The sequence below is a fragment of the Talpa europaea genome, assembly GCF_964194135.1.
Source record: "Talpa europaea genome assembly, chromosome: 1".
NCBI classification, from domain to species: Eukaryota; Metazoa; Chordata; class Mammalia; order Eulipotyphla; family Talpidae; genus Talpa; species Talpa europaea.
This window is the reverse complement of record NC_140073.1, coordinates 75341686-75364326: the sequence shown is the minus strand read 5'-3', so window position 1 is coordinate 75364326 and position 22641 is coordinate 75341686. Positions and strand designations below refer to the sequence as shown.

Below are 22641 nucleotides of genomic sequence, written 5' to 3'. Positions count from 1 at the left end.
GATGAATATAGCAATAGAACTGGGGAATATAATAGAGGGATCCAAGACTGAAATACAAGAACGGATAAGTGAGCTGGAAGAAAAAAACAAAACTCACTTAAAGCAGCAAAATAAAAAAGCAATTTAAGAGTGAGAATCCTTGGGACAATACCAGTAGAACATCTTGGGACAACATCAAGAGAAATAATATTCACATCAAACAGGTCCCAGAAGGAGAACAGAGACAGAAAGGACCTGAAAAATATTTGAGAAAATGATGTCTGAAAATTTCCCAAATCAGGAAATAGATACACAAGTACAGTGAGGCAGACATTTTCAAGTAAGAGAAAACCAAAGTGCTGTTTCCCAGAACACAGTATAATTAAAATGGAGAAAGATTTAGGAGAAAGCAGGAATTTTGAGAACAGCAAGATGTTTGTCATGTCCAAGTTTATGTAGTATCATGTTTGCATATAGCCAAATAAGAGATTATATACAGTTGACCTTTGAACAACATGTGTTTGAACCGCACCATCAACGTCTATGCAGACTTTCTTATAAACAGATGATGTACACTGATAATATAGTATGGTGCTGTAAATGTATTTTATCTTTCATAAAATCTTTTATTTCTTTTTTATTTAATTTTTTTACATCACTGTTCATTTTTAAACAATATTTGCTTCCCCCCACTCCCTCAGGTGTAGTCCCCATAGAATTTCCTTCACCAGTGCACCCGTGCACCACCACCACAGTCCCCTGTGCACCTCCCTCCCTCCCCCTGATCCCTCTCCCTCCTCCTCCCCTGCAGGATGGCTCTGGTTTATAATTGTCTGTTTTTGCTTTGTTGTGTTTTGTATTGTTATTTTTTTTTACACTGATGACTTATTTGGTTCCCCTACGTTCCTGCTGTAATTGAAACCATCCGATATTTTTCTTTCTCCTTCTGGGTTATTTCACTAAGCATATTCCTTCTAGTTCAATCCATGTTGCTGCGAATGGCATGATTTTATCTTTTTTGATTGCTGAGTAATATCCCATTGTGCACATGTCCACATCTTCTTGATCCAGTCATCTATTTTGGGTATCTGGCTTGCTTCCAGGTTTTGTCTATTGTAAATAGTGCTGCAATAAACATAGGGGTACAGGTGTTTTTTTGAATCAATGTTTCTGTGTCCTTTGGCTAGATCCCTAGTAGTGGAATTGCCGGGTCACATGGTAGTTCCATTTTCAGTAGACCCAGGAACCTCCAGACAGCTTTCCATACTGGCTGGACCAGTTTGCACTCCCACCAGCAATGTAGGAGAGTTCCTTTTTCCCCACACCCTTGCCAACATTTGTTTTTGCTTTTTTTTTTTTAATATGTGCCATTCTTACTGGTGTAAGGTGGTATCTCAGTGTGGTTTTGATTTGCATTTCCCTGACGATAAGGGATGTTGAACACTTTTTCATATGCCTGTTGGCCATTTGCATTTCCTCTTTGGAAAGTTCTTCTGCTCATTTCTTGACTGGATTGTTTATTTTGTTTTTGTTGAATCCTGTGAGTTGTTTGTATATCTTTGTGATCAGTCCCTTATCCGTTGAATGGAGTGCAAAGATTTTTTCCCAATCAGTGGGGTGTCTCTCCGTTTTGGTTAATGTCTCTTTTGCTGTACAGAAGCTTTTCAGTTTGATGTAATCCCAGGTGTTTATCTTTTCCTTGACTTCCTTTGCTTTGGGTGATGAGTCTTTAAAGATGTTATTGCGATGTATGTCTTGTAGTGTTTTACCTATATTTTCTTCTATATATTTTATGATTTCAGGTCTTATGTCCAGTTCTTTTATCCATTTTGAGTTGATTTTTGTGCACGGTGAGAGGTAGTGGTTTAGTTTCATTTTTTGCTGTGGTGGTCCAGTTTTCCCAGCGCCATTTATTGAACAAACTGTCTGGGTTCCATTGCATGTTCTTAACATTGTCTTTTCTCGAGCCTAATTTATTGTAAGGATACAATGAATTAACATACAGAATATATGTTCATTGATAGTTTATGTTGTCAGTAAGACTTCCAGTCTACAGAATGTGAGTAGTAGTAGGTACATCAAAAGTTACATACATATTTTCTATTATATAAAAAACATGCTGAAATTATGAGTTGATTTTGCAACTCAAATAGCTAGAAAATAATAGATAAAACCCAACAAAAATTAAAAAGTTGGAAATATCTAAATTTGAAGCAGAAGTGAAATAGGGTATGAACAGAAAAATATAGAACTAATACATGAAAGAAATAATGCTTATTCTTTCAAAGCACACCCCCCACACACACACATATTACATCCATGTACACCCACTACAACTGAAACAAAGCACAAGCTGACCCAATCAAGAGTAAAGGGAGAAATTTGCTTATACAATTGGAAATGCCTAGTGGGAAATAAACAAAGGACATTTTAATATATCTTAAGAGAGCATTTTGCAGAACTCTGCATATTTAATTGAAAAATTTAGATGAAATGGGCAATTTCAAGAGGAAATACACTTAGCCAAAACTGTCCACAGGAGAGACAGAGAACTTAAACAAGCTAATGACCTAGAAGAAATAGAATATTATCAAAGAACTGCACTACAAAAAAGTACATGATTCCACAGGAGAATCTCATCAGATTTTCAAAGGTAATGCTAACACAATTTATATTGTTCTATGCAATGAATTGTCTTTATAGTTATTTTAAAAGCTTTTTCAAAATGTAATACCAATTTCTGGCTTTACAAATGTGAAAAACATGTTCTTCACACAAATTCAAATGGAGCAGCATTCCCATAAATGTGAAGCACAAGAAAGGGTACTCACTACTTTCAAGGATTGGTTTTAAGTTTGTATTTGACCCTTTGTTTAGTTTCTCTGTACTACACAAATAAGTGATACCATAGTATATTTCTCTTTCTCGTTTTGCCTTATTTCATGTAGCATAATCCCTTCCATGTCCATCCATGTTGCTACAAATGGCATGGGTTTATCTTTTTTGGCCACTGTGTAGTATGCCATTTGTATATTTTTTTAAGAAAATTTAATAAAAAGAACAAGGACATCAAATACCATTAGTAAGAGAAACAAATGCACCTAGTTATAAACCAAACTGATAATATTTAATTGAAACTATTACTGAGAACACACATAGAGATATAGAGAACATAAGGAAATCTATCTATTTATCTAGCTCTCTCTCCTCTGAAGAGGCCCATAATTAATTAGCACTAGAGTAGCAGTAAGCACATTTAAACCAGGTCTTGCCATCCTTACTATAAATCAGTAAGAAAACAGGGCTCACTAGATAAAGGAGTTATGACTGACAAGAGACAGAAATAAAATTATCTTGAACATCTTGTGCAGAAAACAAATAAATGCACAAAGACTAATGTAATTATGTCCAAAGAAAAAAAGTTTATCTTGAAGGTATTTGCATTAACCAATTTTGGCAATTTTGTCGTTATAAAGAATAACAACAGTAATTATATATAAATTACATTCAAAATACGTGTGGCTCTAATAAAGGAAAAGAGTAAAAGAGAGTGAACACATGTGGGGTGTGTGTGCTATTTCTTTGTAAAATAGTGTGTCACTTTGTAATAAGTAGAAGACATGGTTATCCTCTGACCAAGCAATTCCACATCTTGGTGTTTGTCTCAGAAAACCCGGCCATGTATATCAGAGTGAACACATGTATAGGGCAAGTCTGTGTTTACAGGGATATATTACCTTGTAAACACGAAAGGGATGTTAAAATTTGAAAATCACTTTGAAATGATAATTTATTCCAGGAAAGGTCATGAATAGTTGCCACAACTATGGAGTAAAAAGTTCAAGGGAAAAAAAACTATTCAAAATGTGTCATTATCATCCCATTCTTAATTACTAGGGAAAACAGTACTATTATAGCAACTATATCTTACACTTTCCATGAAAACAGCATTGCTAGTGTGGGAAGACATGTAATAATATATTTCCTGAAACAGAAAAGGGTTAAAACCTTACCTATAGAATATTCTTGCCAAAATTGTTTAGCCTAAATTAAACCACAAGTAAACAATCAGATATTTCCAAACTGCTGGATACTCTACAAAACCACTGGAGGGAGAGTTCTAAAATGCTCAATGTTATACAAAAAAAGCAGGTATGAAGTTAATGTCTTAGTTTAAAATAGAATGCAGGACCTTCTCAGTATTGAGGCAGGTTGAGCACAGCACTATAAAGCTGTCCGCAGCCTCTGCAGCGCGGGTTCGATTCCCGGCCGACCGGGGAGATACCCACATGGTGCAGGAGACCTTTCCTGCCTCACCCACTGCTCCCCTCAGCAGTGTCTTTGGTCCGTCTGCCTGTTCTGCTCCCCCTTTGTCTGTGGTAAATTCTCTCACCCTCCCACACCTCTGGCCTCTACCTCAGTTCTTATATAAATAAATAAATCTTTAAAAAAAACAATGAAATAAAATGCAGGTTGATGCAGCCCCCGTGGAAAACAGTGAAAGTTTCTCAAAATATTAAAAATAGATCTATACCTTATGACAATTTCACTAATAGGTATCTACTGGGAATACAAAAACTCGTGGGAAGGTTGCTATTCAGTCCTATGTTCACTGCAGCACTGTTTACTCCCTCTGTGGCATATTAGCAATCAATCATCTGTGGACAATGGAAACTCATATTGCTAGTAGAACTTTGTAACAACTTTGTAAAATAGTGTGTCACTCTGTAGTAAGTAGGAGACATGGTTATCTTCTGACCAATCAATCCCACTTCTTGGTGTTTGTCTCAGAAAACCCTGCCATGTGTATCAGAAGACATTAATGGCCTGTTCATAGGCATTTTTTTCTAAGAGTAAAAATTTGTAAGAAATTCAAATATCAAAACAAAAACAGATAAATCAAGCCATAGTCATACAATGACATAAGACAATGAAATTAGGCTATGGATGCAATTATCACCATGGATTAATCTCAGACATGTTATTGATTGAAAATAACACATCTTCAGTAACGAGCAGGGATGAACAGTATATAACACAGAGTATTTACTGGGAATAAAGTTTATTCTGAAATTTTTGTTTAAACTAGCCAAACTGCATAGCTAATGATCATTTAGATGAGAATTATCAAAATGCTCTCTTGTGCCAGATCCCATAGGACACTTTGACATCCTCTGTCGAGATGTTGACCAATCCTAACCTACAAGAGTTTTTTGGATGGTTTTTCTACAATATAGGAATAAGGGCACTATCGTATCTAACATTTAAATGAATGTGTGTGCATTGTAGAAATTGAAAACAAGAAAACTGGATGTGAGCTGAGAACTACAGGATTAAAAGTGACAAAGGCGTTGACCACTGAAATTCTGTTTAAATAAAAGGAAAATCAATATTTTCTATTTCTTTGCAGAGTAAAAGTGAGCAAATTACCGTGAGGCATCTGACATCAGGAAACTGGGAAGTGATAAAGATCTTGGCATTCGATGAAACTACTCAGAAAATGTGAGTGTGTTTGGTTCTCTGGACAACCTGGAAGTTCACATTGCCAGATGAAATCTTTTCTGGCAGAATTCTGTTGACTTACCATGGTCCTAGTCAAAACAGCCTGACCATCTAAAGACTAACCTTTAATTTAAAGCTTCTCCCTTTATTTCACTGAAGTGATTCATAAGCAGACACATGTGCACAGTCTAATGCACCCATGTACACACACACAGACAGCAAACATCGTGGAAAAGTGTGATGATATGAGAATTATTTTTTCCCTAATGAATATCCTATGGTTGAATAATAGAACAACTTTTGCCTGTTCTTTGACGTATGAAAAGTAAAACTCCATCCTGGCAAAAATCTATCTGATGTTTGTGTTTTCTTTCCTGGGCAGTTACTTTCTGAGCACTGAGTCTTCTCCCAGAGGGAGGCAACTCTACAGGTAAGTAATGTACAGGATGTATCTACACGGGTTGATTTATCTAAGGTCATCTGCACAACATAATGAAGGATGGGATGGAAAAATCTGGTTTCACTTCAACATAGTTTAGGAGAACATCAACTAAGTATGACAAGGGTCAACAGTATATGACGAAACCCACACTCTTGATCCAGTCCCTTAGCTGTAGAACTAAAATGAGAGTTATGACAATCTTTCTGATCCTTGCTTATTTTTTTTATTCTTCATCTTTTTTTGCTGTCTCAAATCTTTTTTTTTTAACGTTTGCTTCTCTCAGCTGCTCACCTCACAGGCCATTAACATTATCCCCAGTGACCTTTTCTTCCTCTAAGCCTCATTTTGAATTTTCAGTGCATTTATGTTTTGCACATGTCATTTATTCTTGAACAGAACAAAATGTTGTGAACACAGTATGTGGATCAAGGGCAAGTTTCTCTTTTTCCCCTCATAGTTTGCATAATCCATTAAGATGGTGATTTAAAGTAGAAATTCTTGTTGTTTCCTAAAATAAAGCAATGGATGGGGAATATTTTCATCTGCCCAGTTTTCCCAGATGTAACGTTGTATTCATGAAAGCCCATGAAAAGGGTTTAAGGTCACACCAATTTAGTATTAAAATGTCTCTTCACTCAAAAAGCTTTTACCAGAAACTCCCAAGAATGGCTTGTATTTTTGCCTGGCCAGCAACTTATTAATTCCAGACTTTATATATATATATATATATATATATATATATATATATATATATACCTTCTAATTTCCATTTCACAGATCCATTTTTAAAGTGTCAAAACTGCCATGGTATATTCTCAGTGGAAATTCATCATGTTTGAAGAAGTGTCACCACTGATTCTTACCAAGTAGCCTAGATTTTCCTTTGAGAGTAAAAATGCATGTTCAAAGTACCCTACCTCTCTCCAATCCACTCATATACCCTTATTTATGCATAAATCACTTTCTTTGAAGCAAGCTTCTTTTTTATCACTTCTCCCTATATATCATTTTATTATTCTTTTTTTTCCCCGAAACAAATCCTTATCCTCAGTTTTAATGACTACCACAGGAAGAACAGATCTTTATATAAAGAGACTTATTCAAAATTTAATATGGAAGTCTTAATTAATACACTAGTCACTTTTTTCTATTGGCTGACCTGAAACTTATCTTTCCTGAAAATAAGCACTATCATTGATATTTTCAGTTATTAACAGTATTTTCAAGATGTGGAAATAATTCATCAATGTTTTATTTCTCTCATTTTATAAAAGTCTTTAAGAAAAATGACAATATCAGAAAATTAGACTTGGTCAGGTTCAGCCAGTGAAATTGCCTCAATCTTTGTTGCCTTTATCAGCCTAAAGTGTGACTTGAATCACAATGACTTTTAGATTTGTGTGCTTCTCCTATGTCTATAGTGACTGAAGCACAGCAGTCAATATATCTATCACCTGTACTAGTGTAGCAGGCTATGTTATAAAGAAGATGTAGTACCAATAAATTTCCCCTTAAATAGCTCATCAAATGCCATTTGGGTTGACTGTAAGATAATGTTAGTATTTAACCCAGAAAACTCAATCAATGAGCAGCTCAATCAATTCAGGCCATAAACATAATCATTGGTTGCCTTAATGTCTGGTATTAGAAACTCCTGCAGAATTTGAGCTGCTAACATATTCAGTGTTATGATTTCATCTATAAAATTTGAAATTCTTTATTTCAGGAATTCCATAACCTAAATAATGAGAAAATGCCAAGATATATCTCTAGAGAATTTATATATGAAAAGTTTTATTTTTTTTAATTTTTTTAAAGATTTATTTATTTATTTATACAAGCACTGGGTACAGTCACAAGCTTGGGAGGGTGAGAGAATTCACCAGAGCCAGAGCAGAGAGCAGAGCAGGCAGAAGGACCGAAGATCACTGCTCTGGGGAGCAGCGGGCGGCAGGGTAGGTCTGCGCGCCATGCGGGACCCCTCCTCTAGTGGCCGGGGAGTAGCCCGGGATCGAACCGGCACCGCAGAGGCTGCCAGCAGCTTCGCAACCCAGCGCTCAACCGCTGCGCCACCGGGGAGGCCCCTCTGCATTTATTAATAAAACTTTTCCCCGGTGGCGCAGCAGTTGAGCGCTGGGTTGCGAAGCTGCCGGCAGCCTCTGCGGCATAGGTTCAATCCCCGGCTACTCCCCGGCCACTGGAGGAGGGTCCCACATGGCACACAGACCTACCCTGTCCCGCTGCTCCCCCCAGCAGTGAACTTCGGTCCTTCTGCCTGCTCTGCTCTCTGTTCTGGCTCTGGTGAATTCTCTCACCCTCCCAAGCTTCTGACTGTACCCAGTGCTTGTATAAATAAATAAATAAATCTTTTTTTTTTAAATAAATAAATAAATAGATAGATGCAAAGAGAAAAAGTTTTAATTTCTAGTTATATGATTAAATAACCTTATGTAATTGGCACTCAGTCTCTGTGGTGGTAGTTGCACATTGTGAATATAATGACATCAAACTGTAGACTTAAAAATGGTTATAATGGCAAATGTTGTGTATATGCATTTGTATATAAACATAATATGTACAGAAATTATGTACATAAATTATGCATAATATATGCATATGCAGATATATACAATAACGAGTGTTTTATATATGTATATATTTTAAAAAAGAAAAAACTAGGTAAGATGAACTTGTATGATACCATATGGTAAAACCAACTAATATATTCAAGTGTCTAGTGTATATTAATTATCTTGCCTAGAAGAGGAATATTTGGAATTGTAATCAGCCCTAAATGTCAAATGTGTCGTCATGACTTTGTGAACTATACTTAACATTTATTCTAGATTGCTTCTAGTGCTTCTAATGCTTGATTCAATCCCCTTGTTCCTATCCCCATTCCTGCAGCATATTGTACATCAAAATCAACATAACTATGATGCATTTATAAATTTATAAATTTACAGCTCAGATCATGTTTCACTCCAAAGAGAAATTTAGAATATTTTTTCTAATCAATTTTTTAATATATCAACAGTGCTTTCATTTATCAGCAAAATCTAGGATTCTTCCTTATTTATAAAATAAATTATTCTATATATGATATTTAACTTTGGGTAAATATCTTATCCCTATTACCTTAAACATAATTGTTTGTAAAATAGAGTGATGATTTCTCCTTTCTTTATCTGCCTCCATAATATTTCAATATATGATTACTAACATCATATAAGTTATCACGTAAGAGTAACTTTTCATATCACAATATTCAGTGCATATATTTAGTGGGAAAAATTGACAATAATAACAAATTGTAATGTTTAGAATGTTACAATTAGGAAATTTACTTGTGAAAATACACATTTATTCATTAACCTAATATTTATTGATGGTGACTATATACTAGTCTCTGTAGGCAATTCCTTCTAAGACTTAAAAAAAAAAATCTATAAATATAAAGAAATAAGAATGTTATATTAAGCCTCATAAACATTAGTGTCTTTATAATCAGAAAAATGCATGCTTATTATTATGTTTCAACACTGTAAATAGAAATTAATAGCATTTGTTTGGTAATTCATAATTTACTAGGAATCTTAATGTAAGTAGTTCTGTATCTCCTCCATTTATGGTATAATTAAAATGCCACACATTCCAATGTCTAGATTGGTAGCATTTCTAACTTTATTTCCTTTCTCAGTGCTTCTACTGAAGGATTATTGAATCGTCAATGCATTTCATGTAATTTTATGAAAGAACAATGTACTTATTTTGGTGCCAGTTTTAGTCCCATGAATCAACATTTCTTACTATTCTGTAAAGGTAAGATAATATTAAATAAAATTATATAATTATATTAATTTAAATATAGTAATAGTCATTGATATGATTATATTAATTTATGTATTGAATAAAACAATTTCTGATGATTGATCTTAGTCATTTTATTTGAGCACTTTCATTAGTAAGTATTACTCTCTGATTATATCTCTTGATGTTCATAATTAATGGTTTTGTTAAAAATTTTAAATTATAAATTTATATAGAGATGCAAATTGTATTTGTATGTTTCACTTAGAAATAGAAATTAGGAGTTAATTCAAGACATAAACATGATCAATAAAGACTGTTTGTACTTGGGCTTTATTAGGCTCATCCAATAAAGTGAATAAACATATTTATACCAGCAAAGTAATGCTACAAAAATTAATCTAACTAGTATTTTAAAAAAAGCAATAGTGTTTTTATTGATATAATGCCTTGTTAAGAGACTTAGGATATACAGAAATTTAATTTCTTGGGTCTAGCCCCATATTAATTTTGAGAAATTATGTTCAGCCCAATTACTTTATCTATCTGATAACAGTATGCCATAGCCTATGGGTTGTATGGTATCTCTAGATTATATTGATAAGAATATTATCCCCTTTAAGAGTATACTGTACTTCCTAGTGGTGAATGAGGATTTATGTACCTTTTTAAAATGTGGTAAATTAACTACTAATGTTTCGGCTGGTACCTAAAGTTGTCCTGTTTTAAAACACTATAGAATAGATCACACCTTGTTCTTTTAGTTGTTTTTCCACTGATATGTGAAATGAGGAAATAAAAAAATGAGAAATACTTTTTTGATGACACCAGAGAAATCCCTTAGACATTGAGCAAGAGTTTCTTAGAGATGGTAAATTTCAAGATAACATTTTATGGTCACATCGAACTGACCAGTATATTTGAAATAATTGGAGATCTCAGTTGAAACATTTTTAAATGAATATGTAATTAGCCCAATTTTTATGTAGTTTATTAATGAAATATTTCTAATATGCTTGTATTTGTTTCTTTCTTGATTGAGTGGTAAATTGAATTTGTTCTAGGATAAGCAGATAAAAGATCACAGGGCCATGTGAATCTGAACATAAGTGACTATTATAAATGACTGAAGATTAAGATGCCTAAGATTTAGATAAAGCCATAGAAGTATAGAAATATAGAGCAATTTAGAAACATGGAAATATTAACAATAAGCTCTGCAAATCATTTCTTCATGTCTTTTTACTTTTCTAAATCAAATACTCATGGAAAGGAATGCAATTTAATTATTTATCTGGTTTCTGTTTCATTATGCTTTAAATGTGACATGGTACCATTTTGAAAAAGGAGCTCTGTCCTGTAAACTTTTCAATAACTATTACTTAAATGACTTTAAAATTTATATTTATACACACAAATTTTATTTTTAATCCAGGTCCAGGGGTCCCAGTGGTCAGTCTACATAGCACAGACAACCCAACAAGTGAGTACATGTGCAAGACAATGCAGAATAATCATGGTTGGTATCGATCTTCGGCATTATTATATTATGTATTGACTGTTGTATTCTATAGAGTCTTCAAAGTTGTCCTCAGCACAGGGAAAGCTGAATAGGCACCATCAACATGACCTTGCTTATGTAGGAAGTGGTTTGAGTTGTTTTACAGATGGAATTGTATCTTATATACAATTGGATGTCTGAATGAGGAGTAATTTATAGGGCTGTTCGGTACACTTCAACATACTGATTCCCTAGTGTTCTGGTTCATTCTTTCCCAGGCCTCATGTAGGTTATTTCTCTGAAACAGCATATTTTGTGAAATCGGGAAATTACAAAAAGATATATTATTTTGCATATTTGCTGTTTTCTTTGTTTCAGATATTCCAGGTAATCTAGTTTTAGTTTGTAATTATTGAATATATTTATTCAACTGTACATAATATAATTTATTATTAAACTCTTAGTTTATCAAGCAATATAACAAAGATTGGGAATACTTTGGTAGTAAGATATGGTCGATATGTTTAAGAATTTATGGGGTAGTGCATAGGTGAATGCATGGTTCAGTGAGACTTAAAAATGAGTAGCAAGATAGTTTCTTGTCTTCTATTTCTTTCCTTCCATCATTTTTACCTTCTTTTTAAATTTTTCATTAAGAAATGTATTTGATTAATGATTTTATGCTTTAGTGATTTAATGTAGTTTACTGTTATCTAGTAATGAGGCTTATATTCATTCACTCACTTATTCTCCAGAAAACCCACTAAAATAATTGATTTTATTATCCACATTCACAGATGAGGAAAATGAGTCACAGAGAGGGTAAATATCTTGTCTAGAGATACTTAATTAGGTGGCAGAGCCAGGAATTAAATAAGACAATCTGACTCTAAATTAGAGCTTGTAACTATATCTTCTTAATCTATTGTGTTTTTATCTCTTTAATATTAATAATAGCAACAATAATAATAATAAGGACAATATTCATTTGTCTTTAGAAAAATAGATAAAAGAAAAAAATAGATAAAATAGAAAAAAAGGTTGAATTTTATAGACATAAAAGCCAGTGTATAAAATGAGCTCATCACATACTTATGTGGGATCTGAGATGTTAATAAATATTGCATAGTATTAGTGCCTTGTTAGATAAATAAACAAATGAAATTTATGAGAGATTGAGATATTTCTTGGCATAAAATATATTCAATATATGTATTACACTTCATGTTCTACCAAAATAATAATTAAGACTCCCAATTTTATTTTAATTTAATTTCATTGTACTATTATAAGGCATTGTTGTTTTCTAATAATTTCCACTGCAAAAATCTAAAACACTTTTATCTAAGCGAAATCTGAGGCTTTTCCCACTCCTAATTCAATTCTGATCATCTCAGAGACCAGAAAAGTAAAAAGGGACTATGAATAGTGGTCAAGTGCTTAATTTTCTCCTCAAAATACATGATTTATGGAGATAAAATTTACATTCAATTGCAAGTAAATCTTTGTGCTAATAAATCTTTGAATTAACCTTTGATACACTAATGAATCAATCATAAGTCATTTTGGGGCCACAAGAAGTAAAATAGGACAAGAAGAGAAAAAACTGAAATATTTAATACACATAGAAAACCTTTAGATACACTAGTTATCAAAGGAATGTAGAGTAAAATTCTGCCATGTAATTTTTCTTAATAAATTTATTAACATCAAAAAGTTTACATTGCTAATGAGGATATATTGAGGCTCTCATATATATAAATATATGAATTATAGCAAATCTTTTAGAAAAAATTAGGTTAATCATAAATCTTAAATATCCTATGTCTTAAATCTTAAATATCCTATGTCTATTTACCCCATGTTTTTGCTTTTAATAGTTTATACTGAGGAAGTAATTCTAAAAAGAGAAATTTGTAACTCTGCTAATGATTGACAGTAAAAAAAATATAAATAACCAGAGAAGGGAATTTGTAAATAAACTTTAGTAGAATATTAATCTGCCCTGAATATCTTCCATTTAATTCTGTACTTCCACAGAATTCCTAACTTTCAGTTTTTCTCTCCTTTGGTCTCTGCCCCAGAGGTAATAAATAGGTAATTTAGAGTCTGTTGCCATTTAACTATCGTTTGGATTCAGCTAAAGGCAATATTGTAGGTGGCTGAATAGAAGAAGAAAAGTAACTGGGTAATATCTGTCCCTCCAGCCTTAGCTTGTGGACTTACCCCACTGGTATGACTCGTGGTTACTTTTCACACACCTTCTCTCTGGAGTTCCCGAGTCTGCAACCTCCCCTTGCCCTGCAGACCTAACCTTTGTCATAAACCTTCAGCAATCTCAGTACTATCCCTTAAGATTCCCCTGCTCTTTGTCCATATAGATGTACCTAGTCCTTTATTAAATTTCATGAAATCATTCTAATAAAATAAGCCACCATTTTTCCACTCAGATGATCAAAAAGAGTGTTTACAAAATTCAGTTCTTAAAAAATACTTAAGCCTTATTTCTAAATAAAGAATTCAACTCTCCATGCCATTTAACTGTGCCACAAAACTACTAGAAAGTGCATATTAAAGTTCAAGAAGAAAATACATGCAAAGTTAAAATTCTTACATTTAGTCTGACAGCTTTCCAAGTAGTTTTTTTCTTTTTTTACTTTCTTTTTTAGAATTTTCATAATGTTCCACAGTGAGCATATATTACTTTTATAATAAAATTGAAACCCTTCATTAAAATGTTCAGTGACTTAAGACAAGGTATAAATAAGTAAAATTATACTTAGCTAATATTTCAAAAGCCCTTTGTCTCATACTATTATCATTACCTTTCCTCTTTTTAATATTTTCATCTTCTTCTTAAACCTTAATTTTGTATATGTGACTTTTCCACTTTTGTGCTTTACTTTTTTAGTGTCTTTTCTTTGTTTATCTCCATTCCAATGTCTTTTTTCTAATTCCTTTTTAAGTTTATTTATTTATTTGTGGAAAAGCTGGGATGTAGGCCAGAGGTGCGAGGGTATGAGAGGATTCACCAGAGACAGAGTGGGGAGCAGAACAGACAGATTGGCTGAAACACACTGCTGAGGGGAGCAGCAGGTGAGACAGGAGAGGTCTGCTGCGCCATGTGTAGGTTAGCTCCCCGGCTGGGCATCGGACTCGGGCCACAGAGGCAAGAGCATGATAGTGCTGAGACTTAACCCCTAGTCCCCTCTAATTCTTCTTTATACTTCACTTACAGTTTTTCCTTGTCCTTTTATTTATTATTTCTAATTTTCTGTTTTCATTTCTCCTCAATTCCACATAAAATAATGACTTAGCACTCCCTTCTTTTCTCAATGTTTTATCAAAAACTGTTTACTAAATATTTTTCTGACCTTTTATGAAAAATCACTGTCTGTTTCTGATATATTAAGAAATGCTTTATTGCTTTTCATTTTTTAATTTTTTTTAAATAGAATGTCTCTCTGTGACCATGACTAAATGAATGAATTTCAAATAAAAAAAGTCAAATGTCCCTTATATAATTGGTTTGCATATTAAAATTAGGTTTATTTTTTCTCAATAGTATATGATAATGAAAAAAAACCTGAAAAATTATTAGTATTTTATACTCATGTTGATGCCTCTAGGTGTATCTATCTGTTCATTCATTTAGTCCCTTAATCATTTAAACTCACTAAACTATTGTTCATTTATAAAAAATTTTATCCAACAGCATAACCTGTATTTAAAATTATAAAAAAGGGCCTCTCTGGTGGCATAGGGATTAGGTCTCAGTGCTATCACCTCGACAGCCTGAGTTTGATCCCGGCCAAGGAACTTACTCAATTATGGTGCAGCAGACCTCTCCTGTCCCTCCTGCTGCTTCCCTTAGCAGTGTATTTCAGTAGATCTGCTTGTTCTGTTCCCCACTCAGTCTCTAGTGAATCCTCTCGCACACACACCAGCCCCTGTACTTCTGGCCTATCCCCCAGTTCTTGTATTCATAAAAAATTTAAAAAAATAAATCTGGGGCCTCCCCACCAGTGGCACAGCGGGTTGAGCGCAGCACTGTGAAGCTGTCCACAGCCTCTGCAGCACCGGTTCGATTCCCGGGTGGCCAGGGAGAGACCCACATGGTGTGGCAGACCTCTTCTGTCTCACCTGCAGCAGTATTTTCCATCATCTGCCTTTTTTGCTCCCTGCTCTGTCTCTGGTGAATTCTCTCACCCTCCCATGCCTCTGGCCTGTACCCCAGTTCTTGTATAAATAAATAAATTTTTAAAAATAAATAAATCTTTATGAAAATATAAATAAATAAAATTATAAAAGTAACACTATCACATATATTTTATACTTGATTTCCTGTTTTTGATTATTATTTTTACATCATTTTTCATTTTTGTACAATGTATGCATTTTCATCTCAATTATAGCCCCCTTGAAATTCCCACCACCCATTCACCTGTGAACTATCATCAGGGTCCATTGTGCTCTTCCCACCTTTGTTTTGATCCTACTCTCTTCTCTCCGAGTGTCTCTTATTTATAGCTGCCTATTGATTTTGATTTTTTCCTTTTTATAGTTACCTTTTTTTTTTCCAGATCCCTGATTTGGATCCTCTACATTCCTCCTATAAGTGAGACCATCCAATATTTTTCTTTTTCTTTCTGGCTTATTTCACTGAGCATAATCCCTTCCAGCTCCATCCATGATGCTGCAAATGACATGAGTTTATCTTTTTGATTTCTGAGTAATATTCCATTGTGTATATATACCAATTATTCTTGCTCCAGTCATCTGTTTTTTTTATTTATAAAGTTGCCCCCTTTGTAGTTAACAATATCAGTGTTACTGGCTTCTTATAAATAAAAGAAAAATACTTTTATCCACAAGTGCATTTTCACGGCAGGTCTTAGATTTTAATGCTGAATCCTTGATGATAACTATAGACTTAAATTTTCATATTTAAAATTTTATAGTTGCACTATAGTTTCTTGGAAACTATATTATTATTTAAATAATTAAAATTTTCTTGTATTTTGGGAGTATAAGAAATTTAAATTCTTTCTTGGAATAAAAAAATATCAAACTTCCCTCATTTATATTAGAGAAGAATACATTTATTTATAAAACAGGTAGCTATTTGTGCCTGAAACCGCACAGAGGATTCATAGTGTAATGTAGGAAATAGGAAATTAAATGGTTGCAATGGAATATAATAATTTCTATGATAGAAATGTATACACTTCAAAGAAAGAAGTCAGTGCAAAAAGCTTTCAAAAAGGAATGCTATTTCACAAACAAAAGAAGGCAGGAAAATGTTGATACTTCCAAGATGGAAATTGTTCAATGTGACTGAAACAAAATGAAGCAAAGAGGTATAGTCTACAGGGACAGACAGGAGTCAAGTTCTAAGTTTTGTTTCATTCTGTGTTTGGGTTTTACTGTAAAGTACCAATGATAAACCACTCACAATTTAAAAGATTCTTATTTTGACTATGGAGTACCTTGAAGTAGATATGGCCTCTTGCCAAGAAGATAGGAAAAAAAAAAAAAGGAAAGAAAAAGAAAAAAACTGGATAAAGTAGCAATTTTCAAGCAAGAGATAATAGTCAGCTAAGTCTCTGATCCCTGAAAGAAAGAAAATAAGGGAGATTAATGTAATCGTCCTGGCTTTCTATTTGGAATCATTTTCTGAATAGTGGTACAATGAAAAACAACCCAACAAGAATATAACGGTATCTTGGAATCAGTGGAGACAGAAACTGCAGTTTAGAAAGATTGAAACTTTCAGATGTTGGCAGAGTGGAAAGCAACTGAAGAGGATGAAGATACATGAAGTTCAGCTTGAGTCTGTTGCTGAGGATACCAAGCTAAGTATAAATAGAAAAAATAAAAAGCAACTTTCAAAAATAAAGACATACTACATCCACTCATTGCGTACATAGTAACAAAGCCTAGAATGGCTTCAGACTCAGTATCAGAAAAAATAAACATGAGAGTAGAGTAAAATCTTATTTTTTTAGAGTAAAATCTTAAATGGAAAACTTTAAAATCAAATTTACAATTTAAGAAATTAGAAAAAATAGAGCACAAAAAAAGTACAGAGCCAGTTGAAGGGAGAATGAATAGAGTAGAAATTAACTATAGAAAACATGAGCAGAAGAAAATATTTGAAACTAAAGATACCTCTTTGAAAAAGATCAAAAATTTTGATAAAATTTTAATCATAAAAGAGTATATCATGATTACCATTGTCATTAATGAAATAGATTATTGTGAATAGAGATACTACAGATATTAGAATGATAGCAATGGACTATTAAAAACAATTAAACTATTAAAAGTAGTTTTATGCAGTAAATTTAGCATATAAGCTAGAGAGTAAAGACATAACATGCCTAACATCCAAACAAAAAGAAAGATAATATATAAATATCCCATTATCTACTAACAAGTTTAATTCACAACATTCTTCCTGTTTAGAGAAGTCCCATTCCAGTTAGCTCCACTGGTGCATTGTATGCCACATTTAATAGATGAATACCAGCCTTCCATAAACTTCCTTAGAAAAATATAAGGCCAGTATTAACCAAATTGATTTGGAATTTACAAAAATACTTCAACAACTTCAACTAACAAACTTACTGTTGAATGACAAGACTGGGGAAAAGTAAAGAATGTCAGAGCTCGCATCTTCTCTACAACTTTGTATTAGAGGATTTAGCTTGTGAAATGGAACAAAAAAAAGGGAATCTAAGTAGGAAATTGTGCTTATTTGCAAGTCATACTTGTAAATAAAACAAGGAACAAATCAACAATACTCTATGAAATCTATACACACCCACAAATCTATTAGAAGTGAGGGACTTTATCATGGTTAGAGGTACAGTCAATATGGAAAAACCAACTATTTTATAAACTATGGTACAATAGAAAATTCAAAAGTAGTTATAAATCATGTTTAAAATAACTCTGAAATCATAAAAGAGACCAAAAAAGTCTAATAAAAATTGCAAGTTCCCTAAAAATAAAAACAAACATTGCTTGGAGAAATTGAAGACTCCAATGGACACCCACCCACACATACACACACACATATTATGGGTTAGATAACTATTTTAGCATTTAAATTTCTTCATTAAATCTATACATTTAATGTAATATCAATCAAAATTTTACCTAGATACTGATGTACCCTTTATGTTTTATCAGTTTTCTTTTTGTTTCATTTTAATATTATCTATTTTATGTTTTCAAATCCATTGATGTTTTCTTTATAAGCATCTAATATGCTCGGAATTCCACCCAGTACTTTTCATCTTAAATATGGTTGTTTTCCTTGATCTTACTTTTCAGGTTTCTTTTTAATGATTTATTTATTTATATTTATTTTTACATCATTGTTCTTTTTTTTTTTTTTTTTACAATGTTTGCTTTCTTTTCTCAGGTGTAGTCCCGGTGTAGTCCCCATAGAATTCCCACCACCAATTCACCCATGCACCATCACCACAGTCCCTTGTGATCTTCCCATTTTACTTGGTTCTCTTCAATTAACATCATTCTCTTTAATTGCCTCATTTTTTGTTCTATTGAAAACATGGAATATAGTTATAATCTCTGTTTTCATGTCATTGACTATTCATTATATCATCTGTGTCATTTTGGGTTATTTCTATTGACTAGATTTCTCATCTTGAGAGACATTTTCCTGATTTCTTGCATGCCTGTTATATTGTATTAGACTTCAGACATTGTGACTTTCATCTTAATTGGGTGGTAGATAATTTTTTTTTAAGATTTATTTATTTATATAAGAACTGGGGTATAGTCAGAGGTGCGGGAGGATGAGAGGATTCACAAGTCAGAGCAGGGAGCAAAACAGGAAGACAGACTAAGACACTGCTGAGGGGAACAGCGGGCGAGACAGGAGAGGTCTGCCGCACCATGTAGGAACCTCCCTGGCTGGCCGGGAATCGAACCGGCACTGTGGAGGCTGTGGACAGCTTCACAGCTCTGCGCTCAACGCGTCGCACCCCCAGGGAGACCCCAATTTTGTATTCTTGTAAATATTATTAAGAAGGATAGTTATGTGATGAGATTTGCATGAAAGTGCATATGCTAATTCCAAGTCTAGGGGCAAGTGGAGAAAATTTCACTTGAATAAGGAAGCTTGAAAATGGTTGCAGTAATTCATGAGATAAATGAGAGTTTTATCAGTGCTTAGCTCCAAATGGTAACAGATTTTGAATTATTTATTGTGTTGTGCTGATTCTTGATCAATACCTAGAAGTTAGTGATTTACACTCCCCTTTTTGATTTATAGAATATTTTGTATTGGAAAATAATTCTATGCGGAAGGAAGCTATCCTCAAGAAGAAGATATTAAAGTCAGAAATTAAAATGCTTCATATTGACGACTATGGTAAAGTTTTGTGCATGCTATCTTATTTGAGAACAACTTTCTCTGCATCTGTAGTTTCACATGTAAATGACTCTCCATCTTTAATATTTTGCTCTTTCTTTAAAAGAACTTCCTTTACAGTTGTCCTTTCCCAAAGATTTTACGGACCGAAACCAGTATGCTCTTCTGTTAATAATGTAAGTATTTTATTTGTTTTTGAAATAAAGGAATCTAAGGATTTTATAATTTTTCTTATGCCTCACATGACAGCAGAGTGATTAAAACCACACACACAGAAGTCCTATGTGTGTAGTTAACCAGGATATCTGTCAGTTGTGTGAGTTACTCAAGGACATCACCACTATTAATAAGGAAAAATATGTAGTTTTTTTGTGCTTCTTGCATCCTAAATAGAACTTGATGTTACCACTGGGAATAATGATACGAAGAGTATGGTGTGTGGATGTCTGCTTAGCAATTACTCAAGCCCTATTCTCTCTCTCTCTCCCCCCATAAATGATATTGTCATATAATTCTCTTTCTTTTGGATACCTTTGTTAGATGAAAGTTATGCTATATTTATAAAGGTAAGAGCACATAACATGGAATCAGTTATTTAAACAAAATTTTAATTGAATAATAGAGTATTGTTAAGAATGAGCAGTGTTGCAGCAGATCTGTAAAACTTGAATCATCTTGCATGCCTGGAGTTTTATACCTACTGAATAGCAACTCTCCCTCCCTCAGACCCTGGCATCCAACTTTCTACTCTCTGTTTCTGTGAATTTGATCATTTTGAATGCCTCTTTTAAGTGGAATCATGAAGTTTTTGTCCTAATGTGACTGGTTTATTTCACTTGGCATAAAGTCCTTAACATATATCTGTGTTGTTGCAGGTAAGCCCTATGTTTACTGTTTATTAGTTATGTAGTCAGCATTGAGGAAACATTTATCTCCACTGCTGAAGCTATCGGTACTATTTATATCACTCCTGTCCCTTTTCCTTCTTGGATTAATTGTCGGCAGGAAGCAATCTCGTGTTCAGAAAACCTGACCCTTAAGTTTCCCCAACTTGGTATTGACTTGGGAATTGAATTCATTCCTAATTTTTGTGAGACTGTTGTTGCTGTACAGGCACAGGGCTCTTAACATCGAACGGACACCTACCTAGATATTGATGTGCCATTGAATTCCTGAGAACTATCAGTTATTTTCCTTATTAAGAACTCAGCTTGCATATTGCTGAAAATGCTTAAAATTATCTAGAATTACATCAGAACCTAGTAGTAACAAAAAAAAAATTGATCCAAATAAATTTAGAGATCTAATTGGTTGTATTAAATACCTCAGAAATTAGGCCGCATCCCATCTAGCAAGTAGAGAGGCTCTGGAAGGAGTTACACAAAAAATGGGAGGATTCTATAGTCAAAATGGGTGGGAAAAGATTATTATCAAAAGAAAAGAAAAATTATTTTAGGAAAGGGTACCTGCCCTCAGGTCACCTCACTAAGTGCTGACCAGATAAAAATTTCAGATTAACTAGTTTAAATTTCCACTTTGAGAGAGAATGAAACTATTGATACTTAGGTTAGATATTAGGAGTTACTCACCTGACATGAGTAACAACATTTTGGGCCATTGTTACTTTTTTTAATAGTAGCAATAATAGAAATAAAAATAACATTACTTGTAACTACTGAATGTAGAGTGACATTATTCAGGCTGTGGAATCAAATTACTTGGCTTCCAATTCCAGTTTTACCATTTAGTAGCTGTGTAGCAAATTACTTAACCTCTTGTAAGATTCAGTTTCTCCAAATACAAAATGAGCATTGCAATACAGCTTATGCTTTGAGACTGTTTTTTAGATCAAATGCAATACAACATAGTAAGTGTCTAGCACATATGATTCTTATAATTATTGTGATTATAATTTATTTTAACATAGTTTACATTGATTTTATTTAGATATTTTAATGTAGAGAAGCAATTTGTCAATTTACTTTAACAAGACAAAAAGTACAGGCAATGTTATACTTTTTTCTTTTTCTTCTCGAATTTACTATTTCTAATGCCTCAACCTCACTTAGTTTCTCATACTCAGAGACCTTTCTCCTTTCTCTCTAAGAACCAGAAGGTTCTGAACTGTCTTGATGTCTTCTTGAGGGAGTTCATATACTTTCTTATCTTGACTTTTTCTGTCTCTTTTTTGTCTTCTGTCAATTTTTATTTGAATTTGAATTGCGTGTATGATTTTTATTGCATGTATGATATTTATTGAGAAAATATTTGAAGTTTTAAAATGAGACAAAAAAGGAAAACAAATTCTCGACGCCATACCTCACTTTCTGTCTCAGTCCAAAACTGGAAGAGATTTTCTTTTTATTCACTGAAGTATAAGGGGCCTTAGGGAAATACACTCTACTTGGCATCCTTCCTTGAAGTATGACTCGCATGTCCAGATGGATATGTGGAAAACTGTCTCCAGAGAAGTAGCACACTTTGGGGGAAAAGAAGATAAAAATTACAGACTTCCTCTGTTGAAAATTACAGATTTTTCTCTCTTAAGGCTTGTCCTGGCATCAGATTTTTGCTTTGGTCTGGGTGATTTTTAATTCAAAGGGAAATATAAGGAGTAACACAGAACTCAGTTTCTCTTGTTCAAAAGGATTAGTCAGGTCTTTATAGAGGCTGGATGGTAAAACCTCAGTAACTCTGACTCAGAATTTAAGTAAAAAAGATGTGGCATATAAACACAATGGAATATTATTCAGCAATCAAAAAAGATAAACTCATGCCATTCACAGCAAAGTGGATGGAACTAGAAGGAATTATGCTCAGTGAAATAACCCAGAAGGAGAAAGAAAAATATTGGATGGTTTCACTTATAGCAGGAATATAGGGGAACAAATAAGACATCAGTGTAAAAAAATAATAACAGTACAAAGCACAACAAAGCAAAAACAATTATAAATCAGAGACATCCTGCAGGGGAGGAGGAGGGAGAGGGATTAGAGGGAG

The 22641-nt window shown here is 33.5% G+C and overlaps 1 protein-coding gene across 5 annotated transcripts in view; it reads left to right on the top strand.

Annotated features, from left to right (window-relative positions):
• The window catches only part of DPP10 (dipeptidyl peptidase like 10), a gene marked incomplete at both ends in the record, with an annotated part of 1271390 nt that overhangs the window by 1215570 nt on the left and 33179 nt on the right, over window positions 1–22641 (top strand). For all 5 annotated transcript variants that reach the window (XM_084246025.1, XM_084246024.1, XM_084246023.1 and 2 more), the window contains 6 exons: window positions 5390–5481; window positions 5864–5911; window positions 9624–9745; window positions 11169–11216; window positions 19543–19641; window positions 19748–19817. In XM_084246025.1, coding sequence (XP_084102151.1) covers window positions 5390–5481; window positions 5864–5911; window positions 9624–9745; window positions 11169–11216; window positions 19543–19641; window positions 19748–19817 — 479 coding nt within the window. The remainder of the gene's footprint in view (window positions 1–5389; window positions 5482–5863; window positions 5912–9623; window positions 9746–11168; window positions 11217–19542; window positions 19642–19747; window positions 19818–22641) is intronic.